Raw genomic sequence first — 21,849 nt, 5'->3', positions numbered from 1 at the left:
CTTTTTAGGGGAAAGCTGGAATCTAAGATTCTTCATGCTTTCCTACTGAACCAAAATAAAGCCTTCTCAGAATGCAAATCAGTCTTTATGTATTGTCAAAATATAGCAAGGAAGTTCAAGTCATCTTTTATTTGAAAGCTTTCTTACTGGTTCTAAATATTCACTGGTATTTCATCTGCAAAAAATATTTTAGAAACAAGCAGCAAGTGTTAGCTTAAAGAGAAACCACAAGCTCAAGCATGTTCTAGCTGTATTGCTTAAGCTACCTTAACAGAAGTGGCTTTCTTGTAATAAGTATGGGCTATGAGCAAGCACATAAAAAGGTGGGCAGTTCTGCAGACAAAGAACTTTGCTAAAGTACCATAACAACTGCATTTGACCTCATCCTACATGTACCTTCTTCCTCCTGTCCAAAGTGACACTACAAAAGAAAACAGTCACTGCCAAGACTCAGAGCTCTGTGACAAGCACAAAAACTGAAATCACTAGCCCAGAGAAAGGGCTGGTTACCTGCAATTGTGCTCCTTCACAATGGCTACAGAAATCATCTACAGTATGACCAGATATCTGAAAACCATTTCTATCAGTTGTTCAGACATCTGCAGGGCTGGACATATTACACAGACACAAATGCTTCTGGAGGTCTAGTAAAATGGGGTTAATCAACACTGGAACTTTCCTTGATAGAGTCCTGGGAATGTCCCACAAAAATCAGCTACCCAGTAGGAATCTTCTGTGTCAAGATGGTCAGCTCCAGAGACTTTCTAAAAGTGTCCCGTCATTAACACAATAAAATGTGTCCTAGTAAAAAAGATCAAGATCCTGTTTAATATCCAAGCAGTACAGAAAACTGTACAGAGAACACAGCCTGGGATGTGCATAATTTAGGAAAAAAATATGCAGAAATAGCTACACTTACATGACATTCTAAGATTATCTCCAAAATTCTATGGCCTTAGGAGCAATCCTGTGCTTTAGAAACAGGGATGCAAGAAGCACAGCCACAATCTTTACTCAGTCATCAAAAGCTGAAGGTAGCAATAAGCTAGTATGACCATAAGGCTGTCTACGTGGAGAAAGAAATATGTTAGCACATTTCAAAGAGTTTTGAGATCATAGAAATGAAAATTATATTGATCCTGTGGGCAGGAGTTGAATATCTACTGTGGAAAAAAAACTTCAAGGCCTCTAAAAAGCAAATCGATAACTGTATGAGAATAAATCAGAAAACCTTACTCCACAGATGTGGATGCAGACACAGCCACTATACAAACCTTGAGAGAATCAAGAGGCTCTGAATAAATCTATTTGGCCTCCCTGTAAAGAATACGAGAATGATTCCTGTCAAGAACTGAGGAATCATTGTTACCAATGCACCTGTGACCGGTGTACCATGCGTGGAATGTATAAAAACAACCTTGATTATAATAGATGTTGCTGTCAATGCTATGATGGGAAAGAAAAAGAAAGAAGGGAATAAGCTAGTCCGCTCTTTAATCATTTAGACTGTTAAAACAGTAAGGAACGCTTTTAGCTTTGTTTAGCTGCTTGAATGCTTTAAGGGGGTTAAGTAATCAAGGAGACACATCCTGCTAAATATACGGGTCTAAGATTGTGGTTAAGCTTGTGATAGATATCTTTCTGTTAATGTATTACTGAGAAGTTCCAGTATGTTTCTTTACCTGGACAGAAGACCCCAGCAACGGGACAGAAACAAATGAAAAGGAGCCACATCGAGTTCGGGCAAAGAAAACAACAGGATTGGCTGGAACTCAAAACCAGGAACTGAAACCCTGGACTGAGAAGTATAAGAGACTGTACTCCAAAAACCCCAGTGTGCGTTGTTGGCGGAGCGGAGACTCCCTGCGCACCCAGCGCTGCTTGCTTATTGCCTCTTGATATTAATCAATTGTAATAAAATAATTAAATCAGATCATGGCCAAGGCTAAATTTTTATAACATCCCTAAATTCAGTGACAAACTCTAATCCATTTTCAAGAAGTAGACACCTTACCATCCTTCAGATGAACAGGAAGGAGCTGTCACTTCATGATCAAGTAAAATATCCAGCCCCAAGCAAAACTGCCAGAGTCTGAGTGCAGTCTTACATTTTACCTTCCTCCCAAAGCCAACTCTTTGGCAAAGTTCTAAGACTGTAAAAGAAACTGCAAAGTTCAAAGAATGCTTCATGTTGTCGCTGGAGGTAAGTAGCAACAAGAGTGAAGGATCTATGAGCACCTCTAAAATCCTGGCTCCAGGAACAAGACTGGATTTCCTATCAGCTCAAAAATCTTATTGAAAGACAGTGAGACAGAAACCCATCTCAGTTACAGACACAACACTCAATGAAGCTGCTTGAAATAAGGAGTAACTGTTTTCTTCAATGTTTGAAGGGTACACAGAGCTTGTAGCGATCATATACAGCACCAGAAGTCAACATCTTAACTCTGACAAATTGCTCAGAATGCTGCTTGTGAACCAGAACACTTTGGAGCTAGTACGCTATACACAATGTAGATTAACCCCTCCACCCATTCTGCAAGGAAATGGCCTCAATCACCTTGACCCTAGACAGGCTGGTTTAAAGGACTTCTTGCTTCTTTGAAAGACAACACTGCATAATGTTTATGATGCCCTTGTTCTGTGGAAGAGCTATTTCAGCCTCTGCCTTGAAAACTGGACTGTGCACCTTCTGACATGATGCATTCCTCTGTCCAAGGCAGCAACTATGAACTTGATGATAAAAATGGATTTGAACATATGGTCTAACACATACAATGCTGAGGTCAAGCTGGAGTAAGATCAATCAAAAGAAAAGAAAACTGCTGAAAAAAAAAGGCTGCCTTAGGGACAAAAAAAAAGAGTTTGACGCCAAGAAGCCTTCATAACAGCAAAAAGCATCTACATTAAAAAGCAAGCTCTCACGCAGGTCAAAGTCTGACATAAGAAAGGTTTCCCTCTTACTTCACCAAAGGCTCAGGGAAAGCAAAGGAGAGAAACACATTCTTCCCCTCTTGCAGCTTCACGAACAGCAGTGAAGGATAGAGGGTGGAAGTCCCTCCTATGTAATTACCTGTATTTGCAAATAGAGACACTCAAGAGTGTGAACAGCATTTAAGAAAACAGCTTTTCTAATGTGACTGCCATTCAGGTCACATACATGTCTTCTGTATAAGAGAGAACAGGCTGCGGTATGAACAGATGCACACAGCAAAGAGGAATTTCCCTGGAATATTTGTCACCTGAAGATGTTTTACTGAAAGGCCTAACTAAACAAACTGGAAAATATTACTTACTCTCAAATTTTCTTTAGTATCGGCATCAGATAAAAAAGCAGTACATTAGAAACTCCTTCTAAGTATTTTAGGGAAGAAAACATCTGAAGTTTAACAAAACACTTCATCTGATAGTTAAAAATGACAGATTAAGGTAACTAAAACATTACTTAGTTCCATTAAAATACCTAAAGCTTCTACATTCTCAATAATGAAGACATTAGAAAGCCTCAATAAGCCCACAACTTTGCTGCAAGCAACTGCAGAACTTCTATTATTAAATGAATTTAAGTCACTTTCAGTCTCTTGTATCTCAAAACCATATTTCTGCATACTCTAAGGTATGAGGTGTTTGTTTTTTTTTTAATCAACACACACATTAACATCATCTTACCTTTAACCACCTCTGCTACATTACAATTAGGATCAATGCTTCCAATATGTTTGGGATGAGCAGGATTAATATCTCCACCAAAAAGAAGTGCTAAAAGGGAAAAAAAAAGGCAGTAAGTCACCTACTAGACTTGAGGCAGCCCAGAAAGTTTAAATCTGAAATTTGGTGGACAGTGAATTGTCTTGTAAAAACATACTCTAGCAAATTGCCAGAATCCTTGTTTAGGAAGACTACATGCCTCCCTCTTCCATTTTCTTTTTTATTTTTCATACTTATAGCTAAGACTAATTAAAACCAAAATGGTGTGGAAGGGTTTAAGTGGAAAACTTAAACTTATATTTTGAAATAGGCTATCAAAAATTAGATTACACTAAAATGTAAAATGCTTCACTCGTAGCATTACATCAGAACACAAGCAATCACAACAATGGAAGTATTACAGTAAAAAGGACTGACGAACTGTAAGACAGCATTAAAAACCTTTTACACTCACCTAAGCTGCAATTTCACAGCTGGCACAGGGGTGTCTCTCACTTGACTTCCTCCCTGACTCTCAGCAATATGCTCCCTACTCCCTTCCTTTGCAAAAGGATCTAGCACTCACCAGATCCTTCAGAAGAGTTGAGCTCTCAAAGCAGTAGAAAGGTTTGACACTTTTTTTCAGAAGTGATTTTCTGCTATTTTAGCAAGTTATTCAGCTCTGATATGAAACAGATGCAGTATGAGGTGAGCAAGTGACAAGATCTGAAAGCTTTTCCTATTCTGGTCCTGGTGAGCTAACACAATGGCACACTGCCTTGCAGAACTGCACTGTAAGAAACAGTCTGTCAATAATGTATAAAAGAAGCGGAGACTACATGAAAACTCATTTCTGCATCCTGCTTTCCAATTATCATATTCATCCGTGCTTTGAGATTAATATTTGGCATCATATATGGATCACTACTGTGGAAAAATTTTAGAAGATTAACTAAACTTGCAGCATCTGCAAGTAGTTTTAAGTTTCAAGCACTTAAATAAGAGTGTCCACAAGAAAAGCCATTTCAGTTCAATGAAATAAGTTTGATGTTTCAGAACTAGTGCCAATAATGCTAGCACTTGACCCAAGAATTCTATTAGGAGAATATTTTTATTTATAGAGTTCCACAGAACTCTTCTATGGAAGCCTTTTAACTTAACTTGTTTTTTTGCCTGTTACTTGTCTACCCAGGTAGAAGAATAAGCTGCACATTTACCTCATTTTCTATACTTTGCCACAATGAAGTTATTCGTACACACACAGGGAGGCATTTGTTAGTCACACTAAAAGTTACTGGAACAGCACACATCTTGTAGTAAAGTACTTTGCATTACAGTAGCTAGTGTCTGTCTGCATTATATGTAACACATTACAGCTTCTAAGAGCTCATAAAAGCAGAACACTGAGCAGACAATGAAGCTCTAGAGCTAAAAGACACAAGGTACACTAAAAGAGATCACAAGACTGTCCTTAACTTTATACAGATCACTTTCTGCATGGTTGCACATATTGGTTAGTAGGAGCTGTGCAAGTAACTCCTTTCACTCTGTAATACGAATATAAAAAAGCAAGTTTATTAGTAACAACAAGTGAAACAAACTAATGACAACAAACAACTATTTCTAGCATTTATTCATAAAGAGTGAATAGGAAGTACGAGAACACAAGGGATATAACTTAAGTTTTAAGTTAGAAATACTCAACCTTTTTAAAAGGCAAGAAAGTCTAGGTAACTCGCTGGAAAAACACAGCAGTAAAAATCCATATAGTGCATAACCTATTCAAAATTTATGGCATCACTGCATTTCATTATGGAATAAATGTCAGCTCTACAAACTATGTTGACAGATTTGTGAGCAGAAAGATACAGCTACTCTACTATCATCTAAAAATAGTTTATGCATCACTACACAAGCTGTCTCTGCCAACAAAGTTAAAAAGCGACAGCCACACTGACAAAGCTTGACAAATTGTGGAAGAAAGCACACTGCTGGCTTGGATTCATTTCTGATAACTGCAAAGAACAAAATTAACAGGTTGCCAGAATATCTTACTATAATTAGCACAAAACATTAAGAATTAGTCATGAGTAAAAAAACAAGCTATGGCTTCAGGTTTACAAGCAATAACTAATGACTTCTCAAAGATGAGAAACGCAATTACTTACTGTGTTGGTTAATAAGCATACGGAAAGAGATGCGGTTGGTGTAGAATCTATCTAGAAAATACTGGATGTTACTGCTAACAAATGGATCAAAGCCATATTTTTCCTTGTATTCAATCACCCCTTGCGCCATGGTTGGAACCACATCATTGTGTCTGTTCCTGACTTTAATTAAAACATCTAAAAAGCTAGAGGAAACAAAAATCAGAAACAGATTGTTAAGAAGTATAGTTAAACTCGATCTCTCACTTCTCTTTTCAGCTCCTCCCCAAAACACCCCTTTAAATTAAATCTCTTTTCACCATTAGCAGACAACAAAAGGAACAAAAGATTCTCTTTTATTGCAATTGTATGCACCATGGTAACTCATTCTCTAACAGTACCTGAGAGATTGGAAAAGAAGCTTGGGGAAAAAAAATTGCCTGACTGACCTTCATAACTTGATAACCTTTACATTTTCTTCCCAACACCTCAACCTGTGCAGTGTAACTTTTGAATGCATTTCCTTTACCTTGCATCTGTTCTTAAGTTTGAGCAACGGGATGGGTGATTACTACCAGTGTGACTTCTGTTCAGTTTCCTTTTAGACCACTGGATGGCAGAGCGCATACAATGGTGCTCTGATGGGCTCTGTGGTATCCGGAAGTTTTAGGAGATCACATTGGTTTTAACAAGTGGCTGTTAGGATACACTGACTTTGAAACAGGTTGGAGGACTTCTGCTTCTCCTACTAAGGCAGCTTGACGCCTATGATCTTGTAAGCACTCATCCTTTTTGTCCCACACATGCAAATTCACACATACTTGAAATATTAATTATTAATAGGTTTCTAAAGCCTAGACATGGAAAAATCAGTACTACTCAACTGCATTACATTCTCCAATATTAAACGAACACCAGAATGATTATATAATCTTGTTTTTAAAAAGCACACAGTGAAATACACTTTTCAAAGTGCAGCTGGGAGACTTGTTCAGCTATGCATACATCTACAATTCTACAGATCCTTTTTAAAGAAACATCAATGGCAGAACATTCTCAGATTTATAATGATTACTAAAATGAAATGTATTATTAGAATCATAGTTAGGGTTGGAAAGGATCTTTAACAGTTATCTAGTCTAATGAGCAGGGTGAAAACCACCAAAAAGTAAAAGACTACCAGCAGTTAAGTCACATTTAAAGCATCTGATTCCTTCCTTTCCATAACCCCTTAGCTAAAACAATCTTCTGACAGTACACCATACCATTCTCAACAAGTGATACACTTCTAAGTATTTCTGCCAGTCTACACTGACAGCTCTAAAGGAGTGTAAATTCCAGTTTCTATAGTTTATCATTCTCAATTTAACCACCAGTTTTTGCCTGTGTGTTAACTGTTCAAGTCTTTCAACACTATGCTGTGCATAGAAAAGTTTAACTGCCTAATTCTCCAATCTAAATACTATCACAGTACAGAATGACTGCTCTTACTTACCAATCTTGCTGACTTGACAGCTCAAAAATCTTTTAAGGTTTTAAGATTTCAAGACTTTTTATGTTGAAGTCTTGATTCTGTGTGTTCTATAACCACTGAAATAGGATGTTAGTTTTCAAGACAAACGAGTGCCTGGATGCACTCGTGCTACTTCTATGTTTCAGAGCAACAAGACACTAAGAACACAGCAGAGAAGCAACACCTACAACCACATCTGAAAGACAACTCACAACACTCTCTACTAACAGCTATTTGCTGACAGCTTTGCTATTTGTTTTTAAATCCTTCCACTATCCACAATATATATAACGTGATGCTACTGTGCTCCATGAGGGCAAACCATTCACAGACATCCCGCTACCAAAGCGCTTAAATGCACAGAGCATGCTGAGGGGCAAATACACGATTAGGAGATTCATCTGCTACAGACCAGCATCAAATCATAGCTGAAGCTTAGTCTGCAAATACACAAAATAAAGGAATCCTTCATTATTGAAGTGATACATGAAACCCCCAATTCCATCTTTGAAGGTAACTAGTTCACACAAGCGTTTCCATCAAGGGGATGCTTTTAAAGGACCAAACACATGGAGTATGTACAGGCACATTTCAAAGTGGCAAGGCAGAAATCAAAGCATGTTTCCTTAATCTTACCACTCACTCCTTACCACATCTCAAACCCACATACCCCTGGAAACACAGTTTTTACTGTACTCAAACTGTGGAAGATCATGTATAGAATTTCTTAAAATGCTCATGGGATTAGCGGGGGGGGGGGGGGGGGGGAAGTGGAATATTCCAGAATAGCTCTGAAAATTTTATTAAGCAATTACGTTTTATTTTCAGGGTTTTTTTTTGTTGTTGTTGTTTTTTTTCAGAAGCCAGTGTATCGTATATATTATTCTGGTTTGATCTATCATCAAACTGCAAGAAGTCAAAGTCAATGTAAAGACAAAGGGAATTTCGCTATTTCTCTTTTATGGATAGCATTATCTGAAAAATGAAAGACAAGAAAGTGATGAGTGGACTAAAAAATAATCCTTTTAAATGGATTTAAATGGAACAGATATGCAATTTTTTTTTTTTTTTGATTGGCTGCCCTGTTTTAAACAAGTGCTATCTGGCGGCTGAGAGTCATCAGAAAGACAGGGACAAGTTCACAAAGATTTCTCTACTAGAAAGCATAGCTACTTTCAAAGTGCAAAACTAACTGAAGTGGTATTTCACATTACTTGGAATGTAAAAGAAATGGCACCCTCTTAAAATCTAATCAAATATTTACTTATTTCAAATCGCTAACAGAAGCATTATCTTAATCTTAGTGCTGCTAAAAGGAAAATTACTTCTTGTTAACTAAGTTCCTTGTCTGTGTGCTATCTCTAGCCAGCTTAAGTCACTCTCAGTTCCAGGACACTCCCACACACACCCTCCCGCAAAGATTAAAAACAGCAAGGAAACTCCATCGCCTGTACCCATAAGTGTTCTTTGAAAGTACATGTGAACAGCACGTTTTACAAACACTTCAACTGTTTAAAAACAACTTCTGCCTCTGCGTGTTTTATTGACACCACGGGAAGCTTCTGACACTTCTGCCAACTTACCACATCTACTGAGCATGGACACCTTATCGCAACACTTCTCAATAACATAATCACACTGTTTGACAGAAGTGTGGAATGACTTCCACCTGGCCACTCTGCAGTTTGAGCAAAGATATTTGTTATCAAAAAGGCAAAGTAACCTGACCTTTTGGCATATGCGCATACTACCAGCAGTGCCAGTAACATGGTGACACTGTAGTAAGCCTTCATAAGGTATGCTAACCAACAGAATGTAATAAAGAAACTGAAGCACCTCTGAAGCTTCATCACAGAAATGCCAAGACAAAAAATCCCTTCATTTAGTCCAATATTCATAAAGGTAACATTCTTGAATGTAACATCTGGCCTCGAATTCATTCACTAAGAGCAGAGATAATTTGGGCCACTCTGAAAAACATCAGCTTTAATTTAGTCTCCACACTTACTGCTTCTTACCATTCACCTTCTCTATTGCCTTGTCTGTCTTTGTAAGCCACACTGTAACAGTTTAGAGTCCACAGGACGGAAAGCGGTCTATTTTTCAACTACATTGATTTCCCAATTCACTTCACTGCATGGCTTCACAGTCAGCTGTGACAGTACATGGATAATATCTGTAATTCTGTAATCCTCAGAAAGAGTGTCCAGATTCTGAGAATACCAGAGCAGACTCACCATACAAGCAAAGATACAACACTAGTGCTGAACGGATCAAGTAATTCCACTGTTTTAGAAGGCATTAATTGAAGTCCTGCCAACACTGATACAGCACATCTGTGGATATCAAACCTCTTTAAAACAGCATCTTAGCTCCCTTTCTCTCCTATGCCATTGTTACCTTGATTAGCTGTAACAAATTGAGGTCATCTCAGCTGCTAAAAAGACCACCAAGGCACTCATTCAATTTCCAAAAATCAGCTGCTCTGTAAGCCATCATGGTTGAGTGCTCGGTGTAGACACTACATTCAGCTCAAAGAAAACCTGAAGTACTTCCACCCAGACATGTCTTACAGTTGGAGAAGCTAAGTTACAGGAAGAAGCGTTAGACTGAGAAAGCTGGAGCTGTTCATCTGGGAGAACAGAAACTGTGTGGAGAACTCAGAGCAGTTTCAAATATCTGAAGGGGGCCTACAAGGATGCTAGTGAGGGGCTCTTCATCAGGGACTGTAGTTATAGGACAAGGGGTAATGGGTTAAAACTTAAACAGGGGAAGTTCAGGTTAAATACAAGGAAGAAGTTTACTGTGAGGGTGGTGAGGCACTGGAATAGGTTGCCCACTCACAACATGAGTGCTCCATCCCTGGCAGTGTTCAAGGCCAGGCTGGACAGAGCCTTGGGCGATATGGTCTAGTGTGAGGCATCCCTGCCCATGGCAGGGGGTTGGAACTAGATGAGCTTAAGGTTCTTTCCAACTCAAACCATTCTGTGATTCTGTGAGATAAGGGCCATTATGAAATGTCCAAGTCATCTGATACCACACACGGCACTCCAATGACCAAAAGATGCAAGAGTGGCCTTCCATAATATGAGGTATATAATACATAGTATTAGTATATAATAAGTACGCTCCTACAGCATGCTCAATGCAGGAATAAGACAGCTGAGAGGAACCAAGAGATGAATGCTCCAACCCCTCTTCACATGCTACTATATGCAAGGTACTCAGAGATACATCACAGATACTGCTAGTACCAGAAAGTCTCTGGTTCAAATGACCCAGCATACCTTAAGAGTCAACTTCCACTTGTCTTTTTCTAAGCAAACCAATCTGGTTGAAGGAAAGTACTATTCCTAGTCATGCATCCCTAAAGACGCTACCCATAAGGTCCCAGATGACGACTCAAATTCTGTATTAAATGATACATACAAATAATAGAAAAGTGGTATGTAAACCTAAATTAACTCAGATAAGTGGTTTGTTTTGGTCCCTTCTCCACCCCACACTCCTGCACTGCAAAGTAGTTCATTAACTATCTCCCTGTATTTCTCTGCTGACTGCAAGGCATAAAAGTAGGATAGAGCTAGACAGCAGCAACAAGGAATACTGGTACAGAAGTTGAGAAATTTGTTAGACTTATCTGTGGGTTATTACAAGATAAATATGGACATAGTTATTCTTTGCAAAATACTTATTTAAAAAATAACTATGTCCATATTTATCTTGCAATATGATAATGATAGCTAATTATGGATCAATATCCAGTTAAATAGCACAGCCTTCAGAAAGCTAGGAAGAGATGACATGCAAAGAGCAGGAAAGTAAATCTGATCTTCTAATCTTAGGTAGCCTACCCAGTACTGGCAAGAAGACAAACTTGCTCTTTAATCAGTCTTTCATCTTTTTCCCCCACAGGCCAAACTCAGTATAAAGGCAATTCTTACTGTCCTAGTCCCTACCGGGACTTCACCTTAGAATACAGAAAAAAATATCCCCAGCATCCTTATTATATGTACTTCATTACATAAATGCAATAACCACAAGATTTCAAATATGTTAACAGTTATACTGAATGAGTTCAGTATAAGTTCAGTTCAATTTGGTTCATCATCAAATATTTGGTGTATCATACTAATATAGAGCATCAAACAACACTTCCAGTTGCCATGAAACACCATCAAGAATGTGTGTTATCCATATGCCAGATTAAGATAATTCATTTTATAATTATGCACAGACTGAAAATAGATCTCCAAGAAAACTCTTCATCAACATTTTAAAACATATGGTGATCTACCTCTTGCTTACAGGTCTAGAACAGCTTATGCCATCTCAAAAAGAAACAAGACACCTAGGTTTTGGTAACTTAATTCCACTCAAAACACTCTTTCAAGTCAAGCAATAGGAAAACTTACTACTGAACAAGTCACAAACAAATTCTTGTGCAAACAGGTTGTAAATACAGAATAACAAAATGGAACAACTAGAAGCAATTGAAAAGTTCATCTAATTTATCCACTACAGAAGAAGCTTGCCTAGAACATCAATAAAAACTAATCTGTTCTTAAAAGCTTTTAAAATTGAATGCTCTACAGAGAATACTTCAATTTTTACTATTTATTAAATAAAATGGAATTATTTATTTCCATTCTGAAAAGCATTCTTTTTCAGAACAGGATGAAATGGTCTTTTTCAGTCTGTTCTTGCTAATATTAGAATCTGCATTTTTTGCCCTGTGTACAATCTCAACTACAATAAAAATCAGCCACTTTTTTTTTTTATTTCTCCACTTCTTCACTTCAAGCAACCAATAATCTTTTATTATGGTGACCTTTTCTTTTGGCACGCTCAAGACTTGCAGTGTCTCACACTTCAATTACTCTTTTCCAATCTAAACGAATGCCTTCAACATTATTCAGTACTTCAACTACCCACATCTCCAATTCTTGTTCCTTTCATATCAATACTGTCCATGTGCGTTTTAACTGCTTAATAGGTAAGTACCCAGAACTGAAGACAGTATTCCAGATAAGGACTCACACTGAGAAAATACTTTCCCTTGTTCAGTAACACTACAATTCACTTGGTCCATGAACCTTACAGCTCCTTCTACAGTTCTGCCACGCAGGGAAACTGGTACTCACGCAATTGAGTTTTTCCTGTATTGGTCGATACTTAAGACCTTGGATAACATGACCACAGCCAAAAGAGCATAACATCTAAAATGCATTACCTAATAAACCCCTTACTTAGCCTAACATAACATACCAGTTAATGTATCTGGAACTACCGGAAAGCAAAACATCATTTTTGCACAGCGTAGGCCACATCTTGTACAACCAGAGCATTTACTGGACTGCAAGATGTTTTAAAAAATGCTTCCTATAAAGTGTTGTAAGATTTCTAGTTTTTTTTGTTTTGGGTTTTGTTTTTTTCTTTGGGGGGGGGGGGGGGTCGTCTTTAACACGAGAAGCTACCCTAAGAAAACTAATTAATAGAACAAAAGCAAGACATAATCTCCTGAAACAAAGCTGGCTGCTATATAGTACAGAGTAACCATATCCCTTAGTGGTGGGAGGGGTTGTTTTGCTTTTTTAAGTCTCTAATGCGTTTGTTGTACCTGTTCTCACTTACATGTGGTTGGGGGTTTTCTTATACATACATATTTCAAGGAAACATTCTCATAACGATTTTAACATGATTTTGTTGATAAAGAAAACTGGCTAAGCTTTCCTTCCTTCTCAAAACATAAGTAGTACTATTCAGTGAGGTAGGTGAACACAAATAATTGAAGCCCATTAAAAAAGCTTTTAGATAAAAACAATGACACACCGAATGTTTTCAAACTGAAAATGAAATCAAAGTATTAATGCGTTAATATACACTATATGCAACAGTACAAAACTCAGTGTATCGAGAAATGACATTTTAATCCTAAGCATTTGATATGCAACTATATTCTTACTTGCATGTTGTCTTCTCCATACAGCCTTGGAGGAAGCATTTCACACTATTTCTTAAACTACTGGACTGTGCAAATGCAAAATATATTGTTCAAAAGCATAAGATTCCTGTATCCTGCTCCAGATTACAATTTTGGCCTTTCCTGCACAAATTCTACCTTATAAATAAGATTACTGTTATCTTGTAGTATAAAAACACTTGATTGTTTTGAGACAGATTATTTTAAAATGAACCATCAAAAGAAAACAGATTACTCACTCATCCAGAACATGAGGATCCTCAGGACTTTTATTTTCATACTCTAGAAGCTCAAGGAAACTCTGCATGTACCTGAAAATAATCAGAAATGATAAATAGTTAAAATACTTAAAGTATATTTTTTTTTTTAATCTTAAGACTATAACCTCACCTGAAACAACAGTAGTACACAGTCCTCTGTAAAGGCTAAAATGAAGTTGGATACCAGAACCAAGGGACAAAAAGCAACTCCAATATATTATATTGAGTTGTAAGCATTCTTTATGCCTCTACAGACCACAATTTAGGGAAATTTCTAAGGCCCAGTTAGAATTAAACTTAGCTAGAGGTATTAAAGATAACAGGAAGGGATTCTACAGGTACATAGCAAATAAAAAACAGACTAGGGAGAATGCAGGCCCCCTCAGGAAGCTCTCGGGAGAACTGGTTACACAGGATTTGGAGGAGGCTGAGGTTCTGAATGACTTCTTTGCCTCGGTCTTCACTGGCAAAGCCTCTGACCACACCACCCAAGGCTTGGAAGGCAGATGCAGGGACTGTGAGAATGAAGACCTTGCGCCCACTGTAGGAGAGGATCTGGTTCGAGACCATCTTAAAAATCTGAACGTTCACAAGTCCATAGGTCCTGATGAGATCCATCCGCGGGTCCTGAAGGAGCTGGCAAATGAAGTTGCGAAGCCAATGGACATCATATTTGAGAAATCATGGCAGTCAGGTGAAGTTCTCGATGACTGGAAAAAGGGAAATATAACCCCCATTTTCAAGAAGGGGAAAACGGATGACCCAGGGAATTACAGACCAGTCAGTCTCACCTCTGTGCCTGGCAAAATCTTGGAGCAGATTCTCCTGGAAGGCATGCTAAGGCACATGAAAATCAACAAGGTGCTTGGTGACAGCCAGCATGGCTTCACTAAGGGGAAATCCTGCCTGACCAATTTGATGGCCTTCTATGATGGGGCTACAGAACTGATGGACAGGGGTAGAGCAGTTGATGTCATCTACCTGGACTTGTGTAAAGCGTTTGACACTGTCCCACACAACATCCTTGTCTCTAAATTGGAGAGACATCAATTTGATGGGTGGACCACTCGGTGGATAAAGAACTGGCTGGATGGCCGCACACAAAGAGTTGTGGTTTAGCATTAGGTGTCCCTGCCCATGGCAGGGGGGTTGGAACTAGATGATCTTAAGGTCCTTTCCACCCCTAATTATTCTATGATTCTATTCTATGAAATTGCTATATAAATCAAGCCGAAGTTAACAGGCACAAAACCCCTCTTCAGGTAGGTCTGTAATTTCATATATCTTAGTTTGTCCCTGGATCTTTATTTCCTGGTCATCCACTTATTACAGATGACAGTTTGCTGCCACATTCTTCAGACAGCAATCCAAACTTCCTTCCAAAATAAAGCTCCAGGGAACACTCCCCAAAAGCCACACTAACAAGACTGCACCAAGCTGTATTCCAGCACAGTACTCCCCATCACACATTCTCACATCTCCTCTCATTGTACCTCAGGCCACCTGACACAACCCTGGGTTTCATAAAAACACCACTCTTACACAACACAGCTCTACTTTAGACATTTGTCACACGAGATATTATTATGCTTAGAGCCACAGATGTACCACAGGACTCAAAAACCATTTAAGGCAGAGTACCACTAAACATCAACATGGCCAGCCTGTTCCACTGGAAACTAGCCCACCACCACTTAAAATGCACCACCTCACACCACTGGGCCTAAGGACCAGGGATCACCCCCTGAAACAGGCGCATTAGCAGTACAGATATAGCTTTAAAAAAAATACAGTAATGGGACCTCTTTCTTGAAGTAAATCACACAAGGTATAAGTCACACATAAAAGGTTGGGTGGTTTCAGCATTACCAGAAGGAGCTGGCATTCCTTTCCCTTTTACCCTCCCTTCACTCCTGGTTAAGCACTATGAAAACATCAGTGCTAATCAGATGTGTGTCTCAACAGCTGTAGCTCCCTGCAGTGGTGTAACAGAGAGCCAAACTGATTAAAAAACTCAGACCTTTCTCTTACATGAAAACAACTCACAGAAAGGTCTAACCAGCTAAAGCTAGCACAAGAAGAAAAAGATAACCATAAAGCCTACATAAAGAAAAAGCAAAACAAGTGACCCTTTTCAGTAGGCAGCAAACAACAAGATCAGCTCAACAGAATGGCCTATTCAGAAGCTCCGGGCCTACGAGACTGACCCCAGCCACTGAAGATTGGACAACTTCACATTACAACAAAATCTCTGTTGGTGGCAGTTCTATGTTAAGATTAGCTTACGGAGGCTGTGAAACTTCACCCTCCATCTTCAAGCTACAGCAAAGCTTAACACAGCACTGCTGTCTACATGACTCCCTCAAGCACCACAGGCTGCTACTCTAACCCCCATTTCAGCTGCATGATGTGGAGGATAGAGGGGCAGGAGAAGAATCATCAGGACCACCAGCAGGAGGAGGGACTGAGTTTCTAAGAGTGAATCAGAACTAATCTCCCTTGAGAATTTGCCCTTGCACTTTCCTTTTTCATTAATTCCCTCTGGAAAAGGCTGCTTTAGTCTCTGAACTCAGCTGCCTCACCTGCAAGACTTAACATGTAACAAATTATGGTGACCCACTCCTTGGTTTCAGAGAGGAACATATTCTTCAACATTACCTGGCTCATGTGAATCAAGGTCAATCAAGTTAATCATGGGTACAGGATGGGAAAAAAAGGTACCATTATTACAGTTAGCAGAACACAGTAATAAACAATCAGCAAAGAAACTCCAAAATGAAAGATGGGAAATAATGGGCAAGGCACTGAGTAATTCAGGGTGTCATCAGCTTGGCTCCATACAGGCAATGAGTTTTTTTACTTCTCGCCAAACTAGCCAACATCATGTAGAAACAATGCTTAAGACCCATTCCTGTGCCAAATTTTGCTCTGCCTCTAACAAATACATGACATTCCACAACAACTCTTTGCTGCCTACCTCACCTTTTCCTTGATGGATGATGAGAACATATCTAAATAATTCAATCTGTAATTGTCTCCAAGAGGAAACTGACTTTTTTGGACTTTTTCTGTGGAAAGGGAAAATGGGTATCATTCACATGACATCCTTGCAAATACGTTTAGTAATTTAAAAAAAAAAAAAGCCATGTAACTTAAGACCACCAGCACTGTCAGATGGGACTAGTTCTCTCATACTGTGGGTAGTAATATAACGAAAAACTCCTTTCTTATTCTATAATAAATATTTGCTGTCTTATATTTGTTTGTGTGGCAAAAGGAAACTGCACAAAATATTTGATTCTACAGAGAAAAGCAATCTACCCAAAAAATACCTGCATGATTACCATGAAGAAGTCTTACTCTAATCCTCCAATATAGGTTGACCTCATCATTCAATGACTGTTGTCTGCATTTTCATTTCCAATCTAAACCTGTGGTATAATAATCTTCACTTAATTCAGGCCCCTTATATCTGCAAAGTGGTTTTGGCACTTATAAGAAACTAAACAGGAAGCTGCTGAAGCTGCCCATCAAATGTGTGAAACCCAAGGCAGCCAACGTGACCTGAAAAAATGAGTGAGCCAAAATGCTACAATTTCCACCCCCACTTCCCCCCATCCCTCCCAAACAGCTCAAAATTAAATAAACTTAGAACTCACGTTAGCTGTAATAAATAATTTTCAACACTGTCTTATCCATCAACCACATTACGATCTGTGTAATTGTGAACAGTCAGCAATGCAGTTCACTCCTGTAACAGCTAGGGTGTGTAAAAACAATCATTCCCCTTTCATACAATCTATTTCCTTAAATTGTCTTTTGATTTGAACTGTGTGTGCAGATATGGATAAAAGAAGGTGGTAACTACAGAGTTAAATCAAGCGCTGAAAAGACCTTGTGATGTTTTAAACAATCTACCAGACAGCCAGAATGAAGCAGAAAAGTAGCAGAATAATGGATTACTTGCTATATTACCAGTAAATGAGTGCAACTATACAGTACATATCTTAGAAAAAAAGAAACCAGAATCACCCCAAAAACTGAAACAAAACAAAATATTTTGTTATCTTCGGTGAGGGTGAGTCATCAAAAGCATGAATCAGAACCTATGCCCTTCAAATCTGTTGCCCTTCTAGTGTTTAATTTTTTATTATAATAGACTACAGATCATTGGGCAAGCTCTTTGGTTTCAAGCAGCCTTTAGCCTTGTTCCTTTGTTAATTACTGCCACGTAGATTGAATTGTTAGTCTGCCAAATGCAGTAATTCTTGAATGGCACTTTTCACACAAAATCACTGCAAATGCTCAGAATGTCAACTCCAAGTTTGGTTGTTGGGTTTTTTCAGAACTCATGCAAGATACTTTTGCTTTTTGGGTATGTGTATTTCAGAAAGATTTTCCTTTAGAACCTAACAGCAAAGCACTGAAAAGATAAAACATATCTTCATAGCAACACAATTTTGTTAGCATAGTCTGAATGTAAAAAATTATTAATCCCCAAGCTGTATCGATTTCTCCAATGGGTCTTTTCAAGGAGGCAAATGGAAATTCATAGCCTTTTCCAGGTAAAAGTACTAAAGAAGAGACATTTAGTCAATGCCAATTAAAATACGAGTTTTTGATGAGTGAGTAGCATGTTGTGCAAACATCACATGCACTTTAGATATTTTACAAGCTCTGATCTTATCCATTATAAGGTTTAATTGTAACTACTTTCCCTCATCACATCACATTAGTGATGATATCCTCTATTATGCAGTTCTGCCACACGTTCAATATCCTACCTCCAGTGCACAATAGCTGGAGCGCCCTCTGAAAGCTGGCCTAAAAAAAGGCCTGTTTCTTCAGAACTAGGATGCTGCCCACTAATCTTGAAAAACTGAAAATAAGTTGCTGATCCCTAGCACACTGATTGTTGATCTGTCAATGCAGCTCACAGTCAGAACATGTTAACTGTACTATTATTTTTATTCACTTTATTCCTTCTGTTGCTATTCCATACAAAACATACACATAAAGTAAGTTATAAACTCAAACTGGGACAGAGCTCATGATTTTGCACAGACTGAAATGCACAGACTGAAATGCAAAACTGGTTTTGTTGTTCATAGGTCACTCTCTGGACACTGCCAGCTTTATTCAGAAAAGCAATACAAAGAAAGGACAGCTGTCTTGCCTACGCTCGCTGCAGCACACGCATCAGGCTAAAGGAACACAGAAAGGAAGGAGAGAAAAAAACTCACCTTTCCTGAAAGCAATCAAGCAATCAGCTGTAAAATCTGTTAGGCAGCACAGTGCAGTCAAGAAGCATGTTACAGGAAGCGAAGTGCCTATAGACCCTGAAGATGGATTAGAGAACAAGGCTTGCCTGCAGCAGGGAGTGTATTCTCAGAAGTGGCAAGTTGAGGTTGCTTCCCAAGGGATCTATAAGGGACTAGAAAATGCATGTAACCCAGAATGTCACTGCCTGACTGGACAGAGGACTGATGGGAAAGGAAGGATCCATGCTGTAAAGTAGGCAGGGTCAATTTGTTTTCTTACTCCATCAAACCTAAGTTCTATTTACAGAGCCACCATACTCTAAATAAAACCTGCTTTAAAGATAGGAGCTTTTTGTATTTTTTTGCATGCTGACATGAAGGCATAGACTGGGAACTCAGATTTAAAGCTTCAGCTAATTTGGAGTCTCAGCAAAAGCACATAAAATCAGGCTTCTACTGGAAAGTGGTAGCATAAATCAGAAATATGCTGGTGACTACATAAATTACTGAAAATTAGCAGATAAACAGACTAAGGTGAATAATGCATTAAATTATGTGTGCTCACGTATGGCAAATGTACATCAGATTTTTTTGTTCGCATTTTAATAAATTACCATTTTACTATGGCATAGTAAAAATAAAGTATTGTGAAATCTGATCTGAAAAAAATTTCTTGAAGCAAACAAGTGTGTCAAGAAGGTGTTTCTTAATTTTACAAGTACACAAGACAGCTATATTTATTCTACTGCCTAAAATTCAGGGATCTCTCTCTAGATATGTCTGAACTTCACAGGAAGAAACTATAAATATGTTTTAAAACCTACTATCAGCATAGCTGCATAATATTCAAGGTCATTCACACTGAAGCTAAGAAAACACTTTTGGTCTTTTCAGAAGCTGATAGAGTAAATTTTGGCAAGGGTTCATTACCAGTATACCATTAGGCCTTACAATCTACAGGTAAATATTTAAAAATTAAAAGCCTCTAAACAGAGGATAAGAAATAAGCTCTTTCAAGTCCACGTTTACAATCAAGAAAAAAACATGCTACATTTATGTTTGTTACTTCTGACATAAGATCACAAATATATTCTTATACAGTCTCAGTGAAGATCCTCTTTTCCACAAAAACAGCTACTTAACTGAAAATCAAAATTAGAAGAACACAACAAACATTCTGATTTCAACCTTCCATCTCTGGGTTGGATGTCCACTTGAACTTCGTCATGTTAAAGCCTGATTTTTGGCCCATTTATCAGAAAACTGTCAGTCTATAGCTGTGATAGTGCAAATCACATTATCATATAAAGTACATTATCTGGGCACGACATTATATATTCTAACACACTTAAGACTTTTTAAAATATTTTTATTTTTCTCTTTTTTATAATCAGTAGTATCTCTTGTATAAGTCATAAGCTGTAAAAGTCATCCCTTGAGTCCTCAGACCTCTAAGCAAAAATTCTGAAGGGGGCATCCACTCTAAGCACCCATTCAGTTCCTTTGCCAAAAGTGATCCAAATGTTACTTGAGTCTGTATTAGGAGGTCAGAAGCCTATGCACAGAAGGTATATTTGGAGTAGAAGAATTAAGCTGTAGAGTCACTACAGAAAAATTATTTTCTTTTCTTCATTCACTCATGCGTCCACATTTCACTAAAGACAGCTTCACAAGTCATCTAGATTAAAAAAAGCCTAAAAGATCTGCATATTATCCAGTCTTTCCTATTTGGCATAACAACTTCTGGTAACATCAGACAGATGATACAAGCCTTCAAACCTTGCAAGTTGCCACTTAACCACAAAAGTGATTGTTATTGTGTGGCTGCACAGCATTCCCATTTATGTGAAGCACTTAATCACTATGTTTGAAGTGGTCATCAAGACAGCCAGTGTTACCCTTTATAGACAAACATATTTAAACCAAAGTACACAATATTACTTATACTAATTTATATTTCTTAAGTATGAAGCTTGATAAATGAGACCAAATCCAGAAGAAAGGTACAGCCAGTGCGGAATTTCTTGGTTCAAGGGCTATGACTGAACTTAACAGAAGTCTACAAAACAACTGCTGTTACAGTTAGATAAGCTGTTTTCCACAAAGGGAAGTTTGTTGCATACTGCAAAGATATTTTTACATAAATTCTTTGGATCAAGTATTTGTAGATAGAAAAACAGTAAATACCCCATGAATGACAATTTTTTAGAACTTAATACATACAAGGCAGTACTCTCTAAACCACACCGAACATGCAGGTAACCTAGAAAATAATTACTGCGGAAAAGATGACAGGACTTTAAATAATTTTGGGTATACACTAGTTATTATAATAGGGAATGTTAATTACTGGATGACACTAGATTTTTGTCTCATTCCATAACTTCTACTCAATACCAGGTTAAGTTTGCAGATTTAGCAATGAAAAGTACAGATAAGGTTTACATTTTCTGTTGGTATTTTTGACAAAGGAAGAATAAGGAGAAAGAACAGCTACTTCAAGAAGTCATGGGTGCAATATAGTAAAGAGTATTTAACAAGCTTGCTCTTAAAAGTTATTGACTGATTCTAATTATGTGGGAGACAACAGTATTATTTTACTAACTTAAAAGACTAACTTATAAATTCTTATCTCTAGGATCCCTTTTAGAATATTTATTGTTAGATAGAAGAAAATTAAACTTCAATTTGACAAGAAACATGCATTATATACAGTTCAAGGCAGAAAAGAGAGTTCAGTTCAAAACAGTTCAAGCCAAGTTGAAAGTAAAGCAATACGTACAGTTTTGCACTAATTTTTCAATCCATTTTTAAACTTACCAACTCTGTACTAGTCCAACTGAAGGCCTATTAAGTAAGTTATCAGGCAACAAATTGACTTCTCTCATGGTGTTAGCTAGTCGCACTGGAAGTTCTTTCCGCAGAAACATGTAAGAAGTTTTCTCACATGCATTGTCACGACCTGTTAGAAGAGAGGGGAAAAAAAAACAGATGTCCA

General features: G+C 38.0%; 1 protein-coding gene across 3 annotated transcripts in view; it reads right to left on the bottom strand.

Moving 5' to 3' along the window:
* Nucleotides 1-21,849, bottom strand: part of PDK3 (pyruvate dehydrogenase kinase 3) — a 52,608-nt gene that overhangs the window by 13,281 nt on the left and 17,478 nt on the right. For all 3 annotated transcript variants that reach the window (XM_061453317.1, XM_061453315.1, XM_061453316.1), the window contains exons 2-5: nt 21,672-21,813; nt 13,570-13,641; nt 5,856-6,040; nt 3,670-3,759 (exon numbers count right to left, since the gene is read on the bottom strand). In XM_061453317.1, the coding sequence (XP_061309301.1) occupies nt 3,670-3,759; nt 5,856-6,040; nt 13,570-13,641; nt 21,672-21,813 (489 nt within the window). The remainder of the gene's footprint in view (nt 1-3,669; nt 3,760-5,855; nt 6,041-13,569; nt 13,642-21,671; nt 21,814-21,849) is intronic.

Source organism: Pezoporus flaviventris, unplaced genomic scaffold (genome assembly GCF_033815535.1).
Source record: "Pezoporus flaviventris isolate CSIRO_AGI_PZ_B2104156 unplaced genomic scaffold, CSIRO_AGI_Pfla_v1 ptg000015l, whole genome shotgun sequence".
Classification (NCBI taxonomy): domain Eukaryota; kingdom Metazoa; phylum Chordata; class Aves; order Psittaciformes; family Psittacidae; genus Pezoporus; species Pezoporus flaviventris.
This window is presented reverse-complemented; position numbering and strand designations above follow the sequence as displayed.